The sequence below is a fragment of the Anarrhichthys ocellatus genome, unplaced genomic scaffold (genome assembly GCF_004355925.1).
Source record: "Anarrhichthys ocellatus isolate YVR2014 unplaced genomic scaffold, GSC_Weel_1.0 scaffold29, whole genome shotgun sequence".
NCBI classification, from domain to species: Eukaryota; Metazoa; Chordata; class Actinopteri; order Perciformes; family Anarhichadidae; genus Anarrhichthys; species Anarrhichthys ocellatus.
In genome coordinates this window covers 114449-129320 of record NW_022280059.1, presented here as the reverse complement: position 1 = coordinate 129320, position 14872 = coordinate 114449, and the positions used below count along the sequence as shown (strand labels likewise).

Here is a 14872-nt window from a genome sequence, read left to right as displayed (position 1 = left end):
GCTCAACTATTGCCCTGTCCAATCAGAACAAACATCAGCCTCGCTCAACGATTGCATCGTCCAACCTGCACAAACATCTGGGGATCAATAAAGGTTTATCTAATCTTATCTCCTTTCTTGTTTCTTGTGGGGTGGATTGTAGGCATGATCAAACCTGCTAGTTTTATTGTCAACAAAAGTATCATGATACTACTTATTATAGATAGATAGATAGATATCAACTTTATTCAGCCCCAGGGGGAAATTAGTTTGTAGCAGCAGCAATTTACAGAGTAAAATAAAATACAAAATATTACATATGGTAATGCAAAATATATACAGTACAATAAAATAACAGAGCAGATATTGAATTTGAATAATAAAAAATAAAAAATAACAAATAACTAATAAAAATGCAAAAAATGCACAGTACATACAATGAATTAGAATGGTATTAAATTAACAACTAGGTAAACTAAACAAACTAACCAGCAGTGCAAGGATCACCAACAACAAAGCGTTGTTGTAGCTATTTGAAGGAGGGTGATCTGGCCAGAGGTGATTTATTATAGAGTGTTATAGCAGAGGGCAGGAATGTTCTCCTGTATCTGTCCTTGTGACAGCGGAGCTGGATCAGTCTGTTGGAGAAAGTGTTCCGCTGTCCCTGCAGTAGGTGGTGGAGAGGGTGGTCCGGGTTATCCAATATGGACAATAGTTTCTTCAGTGTCCTCCTCTCCACCACCTCTTCCAGATAGTCTTGTTTGCAGACAATGATGGTGCCGGCCTTCTTAACCAGTTTGTTAACCAGTTTGTTATCTTGTGTGTGTGTGTGTGTTGTCACAGAGGTCAGTAAAAGAAAAGACCCCCGAAACTAGACAACACACACTTTAAGATGGAAACGTCGCTGCTGCTTCCGCTGTGACGTCCAGCTTGTGTGTGTGTGTGTGTGTGTGTGTGTGTTTGTGTGTGTGTGAGTGAGTGTTTGGTTGTTTACTTGTGGGGCGTCTTTCCTCTCAGTGACCTCTCTGATGTCACACACACACACACAGTGACACACTAACACACACTTCTTTAAACTGAGTGGAGTTTCCATCATCATTGTTGCGTTCACTCTCTTACCCCTCAACTGCTAAACGCTTTTTGTTTGTCTTGACTGTACTCCACATGTGAGTACACAGCTTCTGGTGCTTCCCAGAAGAGATTGTATACCTGCTATGAACCTTTTTGAAGATGAACATTTCTTTGTGTTTTGAGGGCAGCTCACATACAGTACTGTAGGTCGAGTGTGACTCTCACTGTGGACAGCTGTTTCAAGCCCAGACAAGCCGAGTGTACGCAAAGAACTGTAAAGAATACAAAGAATACAAGTCACTGGTTCAGGAAATGGAGCTAATAAGCCAGATATTTTTGTCAAGTGTTGTTGGAGTTAGGCCAGTGAAAATTGGACTGAATTTTCTCCTTATCCAGTTGGTGTCTGATGCTGTACAGATTATAAAGCCCTTGAGGCGAATTTGTGCTATCGGGCTGTACAAAGATAATCGAGTTTACTTGAGCTGACCTGAAACAACCAAAACCAAACACAACTCTGATGGGACGTTGCTCTGTGTCTGCTGTGCTAGTAGGTAACTGCTTGCTAAAAGCTTAGCATTTCTAGTCAACAATTGCTTAATGCAGCTTTACATTCGGGCGGGTAAAGCAACTTTGGTCAGGTTCACGGTGTGTGGGATTTAGTGCCATCTATCGGTGTGGTTGCAGATGAAATTGCAACCAACTGAATCCTCCCCTTTCCAAGATTTCGGTAGCTTGAGCCGTCGATTGCAAAACCACAGCAATGGAGAAACGGAAGTCAGTTGGCACCTGGCGTTACCACGGTTTGCTTTTCTGGCTATTGTGACCCCAAATCCTTTGCGCAGTGAATGAATGAGCAAGAGAGTCAAAGTTGAAGGAAACCACAATAAGAGGATGTAGTATGCCCCACTGGAATGAATGTCTCATGAAACAGTATGTACTTAGTAAAGGCAGCTGCAGTATGAACTAAAAGAAAAAAGATGCGATTTTGGAACGCAGCTGTTCATCTACCAGTTCGTCAAGTTGCCAATCTCCTGATGCCTTTGCCTGAGGTTTTAGAGTTTGGGATTATTCAGGCCAGTATTGAAAACTGTCTATTTTTAATAGAGCTAACAGTGCTGACAGCTAACAGTGTTAGGACTTCTTCAGTCAAAAGTAGTTCCAGTGAAAACTGTCCACAGTGAGGTCAGCGTATTAACCTGAATCTTTCTGGAAGGACACATTGATGAATGTAATATATGAAAGCCACGAGCACAACAAACCAATCTACCCCGCATGCCTGAATACCACGAGAGGAAAGTGTTGCATGTAACTGACCCTTTAAGGTTAGTTTGTGGAACAGTAGCGTTAGCTGTTGGTTAATTAGGAAAGAGTCCGCTGAAAATAAAGCTGTCGGTCTTAAATGTGAGCCAATTGTCGACGACCACAACGCCCCGACTTTCCACCGTGCCTTTTCACCGTCAAAGCCAAAGCCCCCTGACATCAACAGACCTCTCACTAAGGAGTGTCAGCTTCCATTACAGTTTCCTACAACATGAAAACGGCGCTTTGACAGCGGAGGTGGCTACCGCCTGCCTTCTTCCTTTTTTTGTTTTGGGGGAAATTGTGCTCCTCGCTTAATTAATGTCTTAACACACATGCTAACGATGTCCTGCTCATTTCATGAAATATGTGACAACAAAGTTGGTTTGTTATATGAGCTCAGCGACGACAGGGAAAGACACGTAGAAATACATTCATTACGAAGCAGTTTATCTTTTGATTGTAGTCATAATACAATCAGAGATTATTGCTCAAATATCCATGTGTCATGCTCTCTGAGGCAGTGGAGTTTCCTCCGTCTGTGTTTACTGTCCAGCCCTCGCTGACCGAGTACGCTTCTGACTGTGTTTGTATTTGACGAGTGACATCGTGAGGATGGGTATTTCCTCTCAGTGAAGTAGGCAGGCAGACATTTCCAAACTACAGTCTGGTACATGCATTCAAAAAAAGTACAAAAGTATTAGCATCAAAATATACCTAAAAACTAAAATTACACAGAATGGTCCTTAATATGTATAATATATGTTATATTACTGTATTGTAGTTATTGATTCATGAATAGCACTTTAATGTTGCAGCTGGTAAAGGTGGAGCTCATTTGTATACTTTGAATTATATTCTGTATCTGCAAAATTAAGTTAAGTTATCAATTAGATAGTGGAGTAAAAAGTACATTCCAAAGATTCAAGCATAAAATTTAAATACTGTGCAGTACTGGTACAACAAAATTGTGTTTAAGTGCAGTACTTATTTACGTTCCACCATTCTTCTCCTTTCACTCTAGCCTTTGTGTCCAATGATTTCATCTTTATCTTCCTGGTTAAAGGGTTGTTTAACTGTAATTGTTTAATATTGTGTATTATATCATCAACACAATTATAATGCATTTTAATCAGTGTATCGCACAGTATTATGATAGTTGTAAACACTCATAAATATTCATAATTCTTTATGATAATATTCTTAACATATTATAGAGCATTTTATGACTTTCTAGGTGTCATTATACCTAATAATTGCTGGTCACTCACTGACTCAGGATCATAGTGTATTACAATTACCATAATTATGATCTTTTTATAATGCATTTTGATGTGACTATAAGTTACTCTAAGTGGTCATTGTTGGCTTTGAGTGGAAATTCATTTCAAAATGTCTTGTGTGTTGCATGTATTTAATATATGTTTTACTTTACTTAAAGCAAACAATGACCACCCAGAGTAACTTCTAATCACACTTTAATGCATTACAACAGTGATAATAAAGCATTAAATTCCTTTCAAAACCAAAACAATTCAGTGCGTGACTATCAGTTATTAAGTTATATGATCCTTGACCTTATAAGTCATTGTTAAATGCTTTATAATTATGTTATAAATATAGTTATGATTATTGTTATAAAGCATTATTTATGAGTGCTTAGATCTAGAATTACACAGCGCTACAGGTATTAAAGGTATGTTTATAACGCATCAAGTGTTCCTGAGAGTTCCCTAACAATAAATTCTTATTATGTGGCCCTTTAGATAATAATGTAAGAACTCAATGGGGTTCATATTGGGTAAAGCACTTTTACTTACAACATTATAAACACAGAGATCATTTTAACAGCAGAATATTTTGGTAGTTGTTTGTCTTCAGCTTTTCTGTTTGACATAAAGTGTCTCTCTCTCTCTCTCTCTCTCTCTCTCTCCCTTTCAAAGTAATTTAATGCTTTATTATCACTGTAGAAATACATATATATATGTACATACTGTATTACCCTTGTAAAAGAGACCTTTTTTAATCACAATGGTCCTCTGGCCCAATAACATCTGGAGTACAATACAGTGGTCAAGTTGCTGCTTGGATCAATTTAAACTATGTTTCTGTGTGTAGGAAGCTCTCTTTGTGGTTTCTGTTTATGAATAGTGAAAATAAGCAAAGAGAAGTGCAACCATTTTCTCGTATCACACTTTTAAAGGTCAGCGTGTGTGTGTATATGTTTGTCTGCTGTAAGTGTGTGTGTGATTAAAAAGGTGTGTGAGTGTGTGTGTCTGTGTGAGTATGTGTGTGTCTGTAATGCCACAGAGTGGTGCGATAGGATGTTTGTTTCACTACTGATCTGGACAGAAAACATGCAAATGAAGCTCTGCTCAACAATTTACAAAGTTCTGTCGTCACATGACTAGTTGTGGAATACAACTAAGTACTTTTATTCAAGCACTGTACTTAGAGGTACTTTAACTTGAGTATTTCAACTTTTTGCTACTTTATACTTTTACTTCACGACATTTTGGAAGCAAATGTACATTTTACACCGCATTTATTTAGATAACATTAGTTACTTTGCACATTCTGATTCAAAATATGGAATATAAATCAACTAATAAAATATGATTATGAGTATCATTATAGATTAAGCTACCCAGCAGGTTATAAAGTACTAAAAAGGACTTCACCTTTACCGGCTGCAACATTAACTTTAATAACCAATAATTATAATCATTGTGAAATGGGCCAACTGCCAATGACTGACTGCTGCAGAGTAAAGTGACAGCCTGTATATGTTTCTTTTTGTGTGTTCAGTCACGTAACAAGCAGAACGGAGAGCTGGCAGCCATCAAGGTCATCAAGATGGAAGCAGGTGAGAAGTTTCATTTAAATGTTTGTGCACCTGCACAAAGGTAATGAGCATATTTCCAGTGTAGTATATTTACCCAAGTACTGTACTTAAGTACAAGTTTGAGGCACTTGTACTTTACTTGAGTCTTTTCTTTTCATTCCACTTTTAACTTCTTGCATTTCATTTGAATTGGCGATATGTATGAATTGTGCTATAAAAATAATCTTGTACTTTTTACTCCAAAGCAATCATCAGCATTAGTTACATAGCAGACTTTTGCACACAAAACGTATGAAAAATGTATGTGATATGAAGTGTAGTTCTAAAAAGTACAGCTGAAGCGATTAGTCGATCAAAAAACATTTATTTATTTTAATGTAAAAATATTTCAGTGCTCCAGATTTGCTGCTTTTTCTTTTAATAATGTTAATAATGTCAATGTTTTATTAATGATGTTGAGGTTTGGACTAAACAAACGTAGTGAAGGTATTACTTTGGGCTCTGGGTCATTGTGACGTCATTTTTCACAATTTTTACAGTTTTTACAGACCAAACAATTCATGGAGAAAATAATCAGCAGATTAGACCGTAATGAAAAGAATCATGAGTTAATAGCTCAAAATGAGCTCCAGCTCAACCAGCTACAGCAGTAAATCCCTGCTTTTACATTAATACACGAGTAATGATGATCTAATGATAGAATATATACTACTAGAACAGTCACAGGGGCATTTTTATACTATTAATAATTGAAGTACATCTTCCTGCTTATAGTATGTGCTACTTGTTTCAGGGATTCAAAAAATGCATTTACTGTATGGGGAAGTAGTAATATGTGAGCAGAGCCTGTCAGTGTAGTACTATTATGTATGATGTTTCTGGATTAATATTACTGCTGCATTAATGTGTATGTTGCATTTTACTGCTGTAGATGTTTTTAACTCCTTTAAATCCTGTTGGTTAGTTTAATCTACATCAATATATATGTTCTATGAGATCATCATGTTTGAAAAGGAAGAAGAGTAAAAAGTACAATATCTACCTCTGAGATGTAGAAGTAGAAAAGTAACGTAAAATGGAACCACTCACGTAAAGTACCTTGAATGGGTATTTAAGTACAGTACTTGAGTGGATGTACTGAGGTACATGCCACCACTGCGTCAGTGGTAATTGAAGCTAATGATTATCTATTAGCCTGTTATACTGTGAGCTGTTCAGAGGTGCTTACCATGCTAACATGCTAACTGGTCATATCAGCTGGTGCTCTATCTGTACACGGTACATTTATTTAGCAGCACTTTTGTCCAAAGTTACCTACAACCAGCAAATAGCATGTAGCGTGTTTAGGCACCAACTGTGTTCGTATGTAATGTGATGAAAGTAATAAATATCATATCCTCTCTCTCTCTCTCTCTCTCTCTCTCTCTCTCTCTCTCTCTCTGTCTGGTTCCACAGATGATGATTTTTCTGTCATCCAGCAGGAGATCGTCATAGTGAAGGGCTGCAAACACCCCAACATAGTGGCTTATTTTGGCAGCTACATACGGTGAGCTGTGTGTCTGTCTGTGCTCCCTCTCGCTCTCTTCATCAGTCTCACGTACACTTGATTCACTCGTCTTCTGTCTGCAGAGATTATAAACTGTGGATCTGTATGGAGTTCTGTGGAGGAGGCTCCCTGCAGGACATCTACCATGGTGAGTGTGTGTGTGTGTCATGGTGTGTGTGTGTTGAAAAGGGTCCCATTGAAAAGGGCCAGCTGAGCTGGTTAAACATCGAATCCGGATGCCTCTTGGAGGCCTCCCTTTAGAGGTTTTCCAGGCACCTCCAACTGGTAAAAGGGGGTTAGCCAGAAAGAGCTGGAAAACGTTGCTGGGGAGAAGGACATCTGGAATACCCTGCTGCCCCGCGTCAGCCCCGTATAAGAAAGATAATGGATGGAACGTTTCAGTCCTCAGTTCTGATAAGCTAAACAAAATTCAAGTCAGCCTGTAAATACACGTTACGAAGCCTTTGTAATGCACCTTGTTCATGTACTGCACTGTCCATTATTACAAGTAAATTGTGTCCCACAGTGACTGGTCCTCTGGCTGAGCCACAGATCGCCTACATCTGCAGGGAGATGCTGCAGGTAAAGTCACACTTTTTAAATTATTAACTGAGGTTTTGTTCTTAATTATCTGATGCTGTTGATAATCATTTTCAAGGGAGAAAACCACATTCCCACAATTTGTTCCCTTTATTATTTGTTTGCTCTCTATGACTGAAGTGTGTTTAATAGGTGAAATTACTAAGTGAAAGCTTTTATTTTGGTGACAAATTCAGTTTTCAGTTAGGATGCTCACTGTGTGTGTGTGTGTGTGTGTGTGTGTGTGTGTGTGTGTGTGTGAGACCAGGGTCTGGACTACCTGCATGCACAGAAGAAAATCCACAGAGACATCAAGGTGACTTTTATTTTGTTAACTCTTCAATTTGTTTGTGTTAAATGCACGTTAGACTACAGTCGAGTCAAAGTGCAGTGGAGCTTAAGATGGAAACAAGACTGTTTAATCGATTATGCTTCCAGCTGTATGTATTCCTGAATACTAAACTAATCCTCATATCTGTAATTGAACCAGCTTTTGCTGTATTATCCTCTATCTTAAAAACTTTTACTTTTACTTAAGTAAAGAATCTGATTACTTCTGACGTACTAAAGGCAGCAGCTGATGAAGAGAAGTACACTCCAGCAATCAGCCCATCACATGGACTTTTATTGTACTCTCAGACTCAACAGGCTTTCCATCCTGTGTGGATTCAGTAAAGATCCCTGAGTGGAGATAAGATGTTTGTCTGGTCGTGTCTGTGTTGATGTTTCTCTCGCCCTCTTTTGCATCTAGGGTGCCAACATCCTCATCAACGACTGGGGCGAGGTCAAGCTGGGTAGGTGGATGTTTGCAACCTGTTGCTCTGCGCTGCACTGGTGTGGTTAAGATGAGTCACTAAATAGCTGCTATAGCTGATTGACACATTTACGCTGTCTCATCTGGGTGTTAGTTGAGGACTTAAAATGGGTTTCCCGCTTGTTGAGAATTTATTTTGTGGTGGTTGGAATCCAACATTTGATATTCGGCTGCTAAATGTTTCATTCACAAGCAAAATTCTTAGAATTCCCCATGAATACAACACTTTTACAATTGAATCCAGAATGGGAGGAATAATCTTGTTGGGTATTCCCGCATGCATTGAAAACACAACCATTAATACAAATTCTGGGTTTATGCACTTGAGACATGTGTCAGCGCTTGAAACTTGCTTGAAACTCAATAAGAAATACAGAAAGCTGTCTTGATTTTATTGTAAAATTGTAAAATTGAATGAGAGGATTTTTTGTTTATACTTTGTTTTTGTTCCCTCTGTTGTGTAGCTGACTTTGGGATCTCGGCTCAGATCACTGCCACTCTGGCTCGGCGGATGTCCTTTATCGGGACGCCATATTGGTGAGGTTAACACCCGGAGATCAGCCTCTCTACAGCTTTGAATGTCACAGGTCCTGTAAAACACCTGCATCTAAACATTTAAGGGCAAAATAACTGCAGGTGTCTGCGGGGAGAGAAGCAGCATTGTTTCACTTCATAATGAGCTTCCTCTTCCTTCATCGTTGGCTGTTTCTTTTCCTAGGCAGGAGTTTGATGGAGTATAACTAGAGTTTCTTGCTGCACCGAATCTGTGGCACAAACGTGACTTGTTGCTGTTTCCCTCCTGTCCTCAGGATGGCTCCGGAGGTGGCAGCGGTGGAGATTAAAGGTGGCTACGATGAACGCTGCGACATCTGGTCTGTGGGCATCACAGCCATCGAGCTGGCGGAGCTACAGCCGCCGATGTTTGACGTCCACCCGCTGAGGTAAAGCCACACTGAAAGACACGACCTCACCCACCTTCACCTTACAAATTGAAGCTATTATAGGATGGATCAGGCCTATGTATAAGTATATATTCATGAGCATAAATACACACACACACAGATTGTCATCGACTGTGTTTTTATCCTGCAGAGTCCTGTTTCTCATGTCCAAGAGCGGCTACCAACCTCCCAAACTGAAGGACAAGTCTAAATGGTAAATGAAAACACATTATATTTAATCATTAAATCATGGAAGCACATGGTTACTACAGTATCTATCAAGCTGTTGCTGTTCGTTTATATTTAAAGCCGTGAAAAGCTTCTCTTTTTTTTACACATATGAAATATTTAAATCTGAAGAAAGTTAGATAAAGAAACAGCAATGACATCAATAATATAAACAGAATAATATACGCTTAATACTATCATCCATTATATGTGTGCATTAGTATTTAAAGATGATATGTGGTCCTGCTACCAACATATCTCCTGTCTGCAGGTCCTCCATGTTTTATAACTTTGTAAAGGCCATGCTGGTGAGGAACCCGAAGAAGAGACCCAGTGCCTCCAAGTTGCTCTCAGTCAGTACCGCTCACACACCGTATGCTCCAGTTCAGCTTTACACGCCGTCAGTTCTGAATCAAATCAACCAGCCTATTGTGAATGTACAGGCAATTTTTTATGTTAGTACACATGAAGACGTATTTCTGTGGACGGAGCGCATGTGGAGGCAGATTAAACCAACCCCAGATTAACTCTTGCTTCGCTTTATTGGCATTGTTTTTGTGTCCGCCACTTTTCAAGCTTCCTCTTGGGTGCTCGTTTACAGCATTCTTTAGAGGTTGATGCCCAGAAATGTCCAGAGTCTCTGCAGATACAGGAACCACCATGAACCTCCAGTGGGTCATAAGTGATGATTATGAGGGATTGTTTTTGTTTGTAACATATTCAGGAAAATCCTACTCATTGTGCATTTAGAAGGTGATTATTTGTCAGTGTCATAAGATTTTTCTGTTGCCCCCCGAGTTATTTGACCACAGCTCTTTCTTGCATAAAAAACTACTGACGGACTGTCATCCAGTCTTTTTCTTTACTTGATCTGGTCCGAGCTGGCCTTTATCTCCGACATGCTGCTTATACTGTTCATCATCTTCAGCTCACTCACCATTTACGTTGTCTCCGTCTCCACCCTTTGCCACCTGTGTCTCCTCTCTACCTCGTCCTCTCTCTGCAGAACATGTTTTTGACCCAGCAGTGCCTGAAACGGGAGCTGACGCTGGACCTGCTGGAGAAGTGTCAACACCCTGAGAAACACAAGTCCTGCCTGCTGACGGAGGACGACGAGATGGAGGTCTTGACCATATTCTCATTAACACTTTATTTGATAAGAGATGACGCTCTTGATAGATATTATCAGTCTGGTCAATCGTAATTTCACCTTCATTTATTCATTATAGATGAGGAAAAAAGTCCATCACTGTCGTTGTTTTTTTGGTGTGTTGAACTCAACTTTACACTTGAAAGTAAAACTTCAAAATATGTATATTTTTTTCCAACTGGTGGTCAGGGTGTCTACCACAGCCGAGATAATAGACCCTGAAGGAATGAACCATGTGTGTTCTTGTTGATTTAAGGTGACGCTGCCTGGATCTCTGAGGAGGATCCAGTCTGTCAACAAACACAACCAGGCAGAGAGGACAAACTCTGCCACCAGCAGTAAGAAGACAGTCTTTTAATTTAACGATGACCAAACTCAGTAGGTTAAATATGTCACATTCTTTGGCACGATGGTGAGTTTTAAGCCATTTGCTTGAACTATTTATGGTTTCACAACATGTGAAATGGAAATTTGACTCTTTAGTTGCTGAGAACCAAATCTTTGAGATTGTAACTTTAAGTAAAAGTAACAATACCGTAGTGTAGAAATACTCTGTTAGAGGTAAAGGTCATGAATTTAAAGTTTTGGGAAAATAAAGTATTGAGTTTAAATAATTAACGTACCCAAAGTAAAAGTACTCATGATGCAGTATGGCCCATTTCAGAATAATACATAATATGATATTGAACTGTAATTATTGAGACATTTATGTCTTAATCACTTAAATATTGCATCTAGTAAAGATGGATTATATTTAAATGACTTTCAATACTACTGGGCAGCTTCATTTTTAATAGTACGTCATCATTTTTTTGTTTATTTATATTTTGTAGTATTTATCTGAATCTGCAAAGTAACTTAAGTTGTCAATTACTCTTAGTGGAGTACAACATTTACCAATATTTACCTCTGAGATGTAGTAGAACAGAAGTAGAAAGTAGCATAACGTGAAAATACTCAAGTAAAGTACAAGTAAATCGTACAGTACTTGAGTAAATGTATGCATGCATACAGCATATCGTACATGATAAAATCAATCTCGTAATACAAAAGGTATTTGTATTCATGTCCATTTAGAGAGATTATAAATACTACTTGCATATATCACGCATCATTTCACTCACTGTTGCTCTCTATTTATTAGATAATAATAATGCCGGTGAACGAATACACACCTATTCTGCTGCACTTTAAGTGTCTCTGGATAAAGTGAAGCACATGTTGATGTAAAAAGTGTCATTGTGTTAAATATTTTGGCTTGTGGTCCCTCAGTGGAACAGATTTACACTCAGAGGCCTATGAAGAACCAATCGCCAACCGCTACAGTAAGTTTATAACATATTAGTAGTACAGCAGTACTTCTTAGACATACATCTATACACACATGCATCATATATATTTGACATACTTGCAACTTACTACATATTTGTATGTATCTATGTACACACAAATGCCCACAAAATATACATAATAGGTACATATATACAATACATGTTGCTAAATATATATATATGTTTATGTATATTTATAAATATACACTTACTTGTAAACACACATCCATAGCCACACACATATACATATACACACATATCTATATATACAGTATATACAGTATAAATATATACAGTACATAGTATAGTACAGTATATTTTTGTACATAAAGTGTAAGGCATATTTCTGCATACTCATACATATATATATATAAATATATAGTACACACATGCATCATAAATACTTTACATACTTACTACATATTTGTATACATAGAAAATGGACACAGAATATACATATACTACTTACTGGACAATCATACAGATGTATACATTTGTAGTGCATATATATACCTTAATAAATCCATAAGTAAGGGCCAAAAGTTTACATTTAAGACGACACAAAAAACAGAAAGTATACATGAAAGCATACAAAACATATACATGCTGTATTAGTATGCATGTATATACACAAACATATTCCACACAGTGCGTACAGTACACAGTGCTGTAGTGGTGTGGAAAAAGTGCAAAGTACAAAGTAAAAGACTTTTTTTAAATTTACACAACTTGTAAAAAATCAACATGACTGATTTCGGGACATATTATATTTACTATATTTATTGTATTTATCACAACAACAAAAACATAAATTTAACACGACAAATGGAGGAGTGTTGGGTTGTTTTATTCATCTATAAGTTTGTACTCATTGGCTGTAACCTCTTTTTATTCAGTTAACACCTTCACTTGGATCCACCGGCAGTAGCAAGAGTCCATTAGGGTAAAAGACTCGTCACAGACAAAAGTGTCAAACATGAAATATCTGTTTACAATATTAAACCTCTCTTTTCTGTCTCAGGGATCAGGACACAGACGACGACGACGACGACGACTATGACGATGTGGGCGTGTAAGAAAACATCAAAACCACGTTTAACAAAATACCGCAGCGTGTGAATGACGCTATGGTTGACTGAATTTAAACAGTTTGGAGTTAAATACTTGACAGGTGCCCACATGGTGTACTCAGTGCGAGTACTCAGATCATTTGCTTCAGTAAAAATAGCAATACTACAGTGTTAAAATACTCTGCTGTATGTGAAATTCCTGCATTCAAAATCTCACTTGAGTACAAAAGTATCAGCATGAAAATATACTTCAAATACCAAAGGACAAAATACTCATGTAAAATTTCATACTTCTAAAATATATTATAACACTAGATTATGATTAGTGATGCATTAATGTGTTCGTCACTTTAAAGTTAAAGGTGGAAATAATTTGAATTACTCATATCCTGCTGGCTAGTTTAATCTATAATAAAACATCATATTTAAGTAGCTGATTTATATTTTGTATTGTTATCTAAAGCTACAAAGTAACAAAAGTTATCAAATGCATATAGTGGAGTAAGAAGTACAATATTTGCCTCCTAAAAGTCGTGGAGTAGAAGTACATGTAGCTCAAACCTGTGCAGAAGTTACTAGTAAATGTACTTAGTTACATTCCACCACTGAAAATGTTCTTATTTTGTAAGTTGTTAAAGCCAGCAGTCACTTCCTGATGTAGTTTTCTTTGCTTCATATAATTAAAACAGATTGCATTAACAATCTGTCTCTTTCTTTTGTCCTCAGCCCTACGATACCAGGCACCAGGTCAGTCTGAATAAAACACAAACTCACGTGTGTATTAATGTGTATTTGTACCATGAACACACCAGACTGAATCAACGCTCTCTCTGCCGACAGTCGCATAATGCCAGCCAATGAAACTCCACCTCCACTCCCGCCAAAGGTGATTATTGACAAATAACTGAATCTGCAGGCGAGACGTGGTTTTATGCGTGTGTGTTACGGTGACGGGGCTGTATTTAAAGCCAAAGCCTGATTATTTACACAGAACAACATCACGGAAATGATTTGTTCTTAAAAAGGTTATTGCCTGTTAATATCATGATCATTGGATTTGATTACATGTAAAGGCTAACATTTTAGATATCAGGTGTTAACAAGTTTTTTCTTACTAATAGACAGTAGTGGAAAAAGTACTCAGATCCTTTACTTAAGTAAAAGTACTAACACCACACTGTGAAATACTCCAATACAAGTAAACATTCTGCACCTTACTGAAGTAAAAGTGTGCAAGCATCATCACAGTTGCATTGTGGGTCCCATGCTTAGTTCCGTGGAACACGTCGAGTCCCTTCCTGCTCCGTCATTGTACCGAGTTACGGATGAGAGGCAGGTTACACTGTTAGAGGAAGACGGTCAACATGTCGGTATGTTTCCATGTGTGCAGCCTAAAACCCGGACCAGCTCAGAGGAAAGCATGGCGGGGGAGGAAGAGCGGGTGAGGAAGCTCTGCTTGCCGCTCACCCCCCTCACTCGCACCAGGACCTCCAGTGGGACGCAGGTTCGACCAACGCTCCAACCACGACCCTCGCGACTCTCAGGTGAGCTGCCTCGCCTTTATATGTACTGATGGACTGAAGTATGAAATATGATACACACAATTTAGTGGGGAACTTTGTTTGTTTTCACAATAATAAAAGAAAACAAATGTAATTAAATTTCACCCAGCAGAAAGGAGCATTTCTGTTGTATATATGTTCTACAGTGGTGGAGTGTAACTAAGTCACTAAGTACACATTTAAGGTACTTGTACTTTACTTGAGTATTACCGTTTCATGCTATTTTGTACATTTTTGTACTACATCTCACACATTTGTATCTCCTTCCTGTCCAATAAAAACCATGTATCTCCAAATGTGGTGATTTAGAATTTCAATTTTTCTTATAAACGTAAGGATTGAAAGTACTTTTACTGTTAGTGCTTAGAGTACATTTGGCTGATAATACTCCCATTTACTTAAATAAGGTTTTGAATGCAAGCGTTTTAACAGTGTGGTATTAGTACTTACACTGAAG

The 14872-nt window shown here is 38.1% G+C and overlaps 1 protein-coding gene across 2 annotated transcripts in view; it reads left to right on the top strand.

The window, feature by feature from the left end:
* Window positions 1-14872, top strand: part of map4k1 (mitogen-activated protein kinase kinase kinase kinase 1) — a 36853-nt gene that overhangs the window by 9197 nt on the left and 12784 nt on the right. For both annotated transcript variants that reach the window (XM_031863481.1, XM_031863480.1), the window contains exons 2-19: window positions 5158-5215; window positions 6650-6740; window positions 6824-6888; window positions 7267-7322; window positions 7588-7635; window positions 8071-8113; window positions 8598-8670; window positions 8943-9074; window positions 9226-9288; window positions 9574-9655; window positions 10309-10425; window positions 10709-10790; window positions 11725-11777; window positions 12680-12726; window positions 12805-12855; window positions 13580-13600; window positions 13694-13739; window positions 14244-14397. In XM_031863481.1, the coding sequence (XP_031719341.1) occupies window positions 5158-5215; window positions 6650-6740; window positions 6824-6888; window positions 7267-7322; window positions 7588-7635; window positions 8071-8113; window positions 8598-8670; window positions 8943-9074; window positions 9226-9288; window positions 9574-9655; window positions 10309-10425; window positions 10709-10790; window positions 11725-11777; window positions 12680-12726; window positions 12805-12855; window positions 13580-13600; window positions 13694-13739; window positions 14244-14397 (1282 nt within the window). The remainder of the gene's footprint in view (window positions 1-5157; window positions 5216-6649; window positions 6741-6823; window positions 6889-7266; window positions 7323-7587; window positions 7636-8070; window positions 8114-8597; window positions 8671-8942; window positions 9075-9225; window positions 9289-9573; window positions 9656-10308; window positions 10426-10708; window positions 10791-11724; window positions 11778-12679; window positions 12727-12804; window positions 12856-13579; window positions 13601-13693; window positions 13740-14243; window positions 14398-14872) is intronic.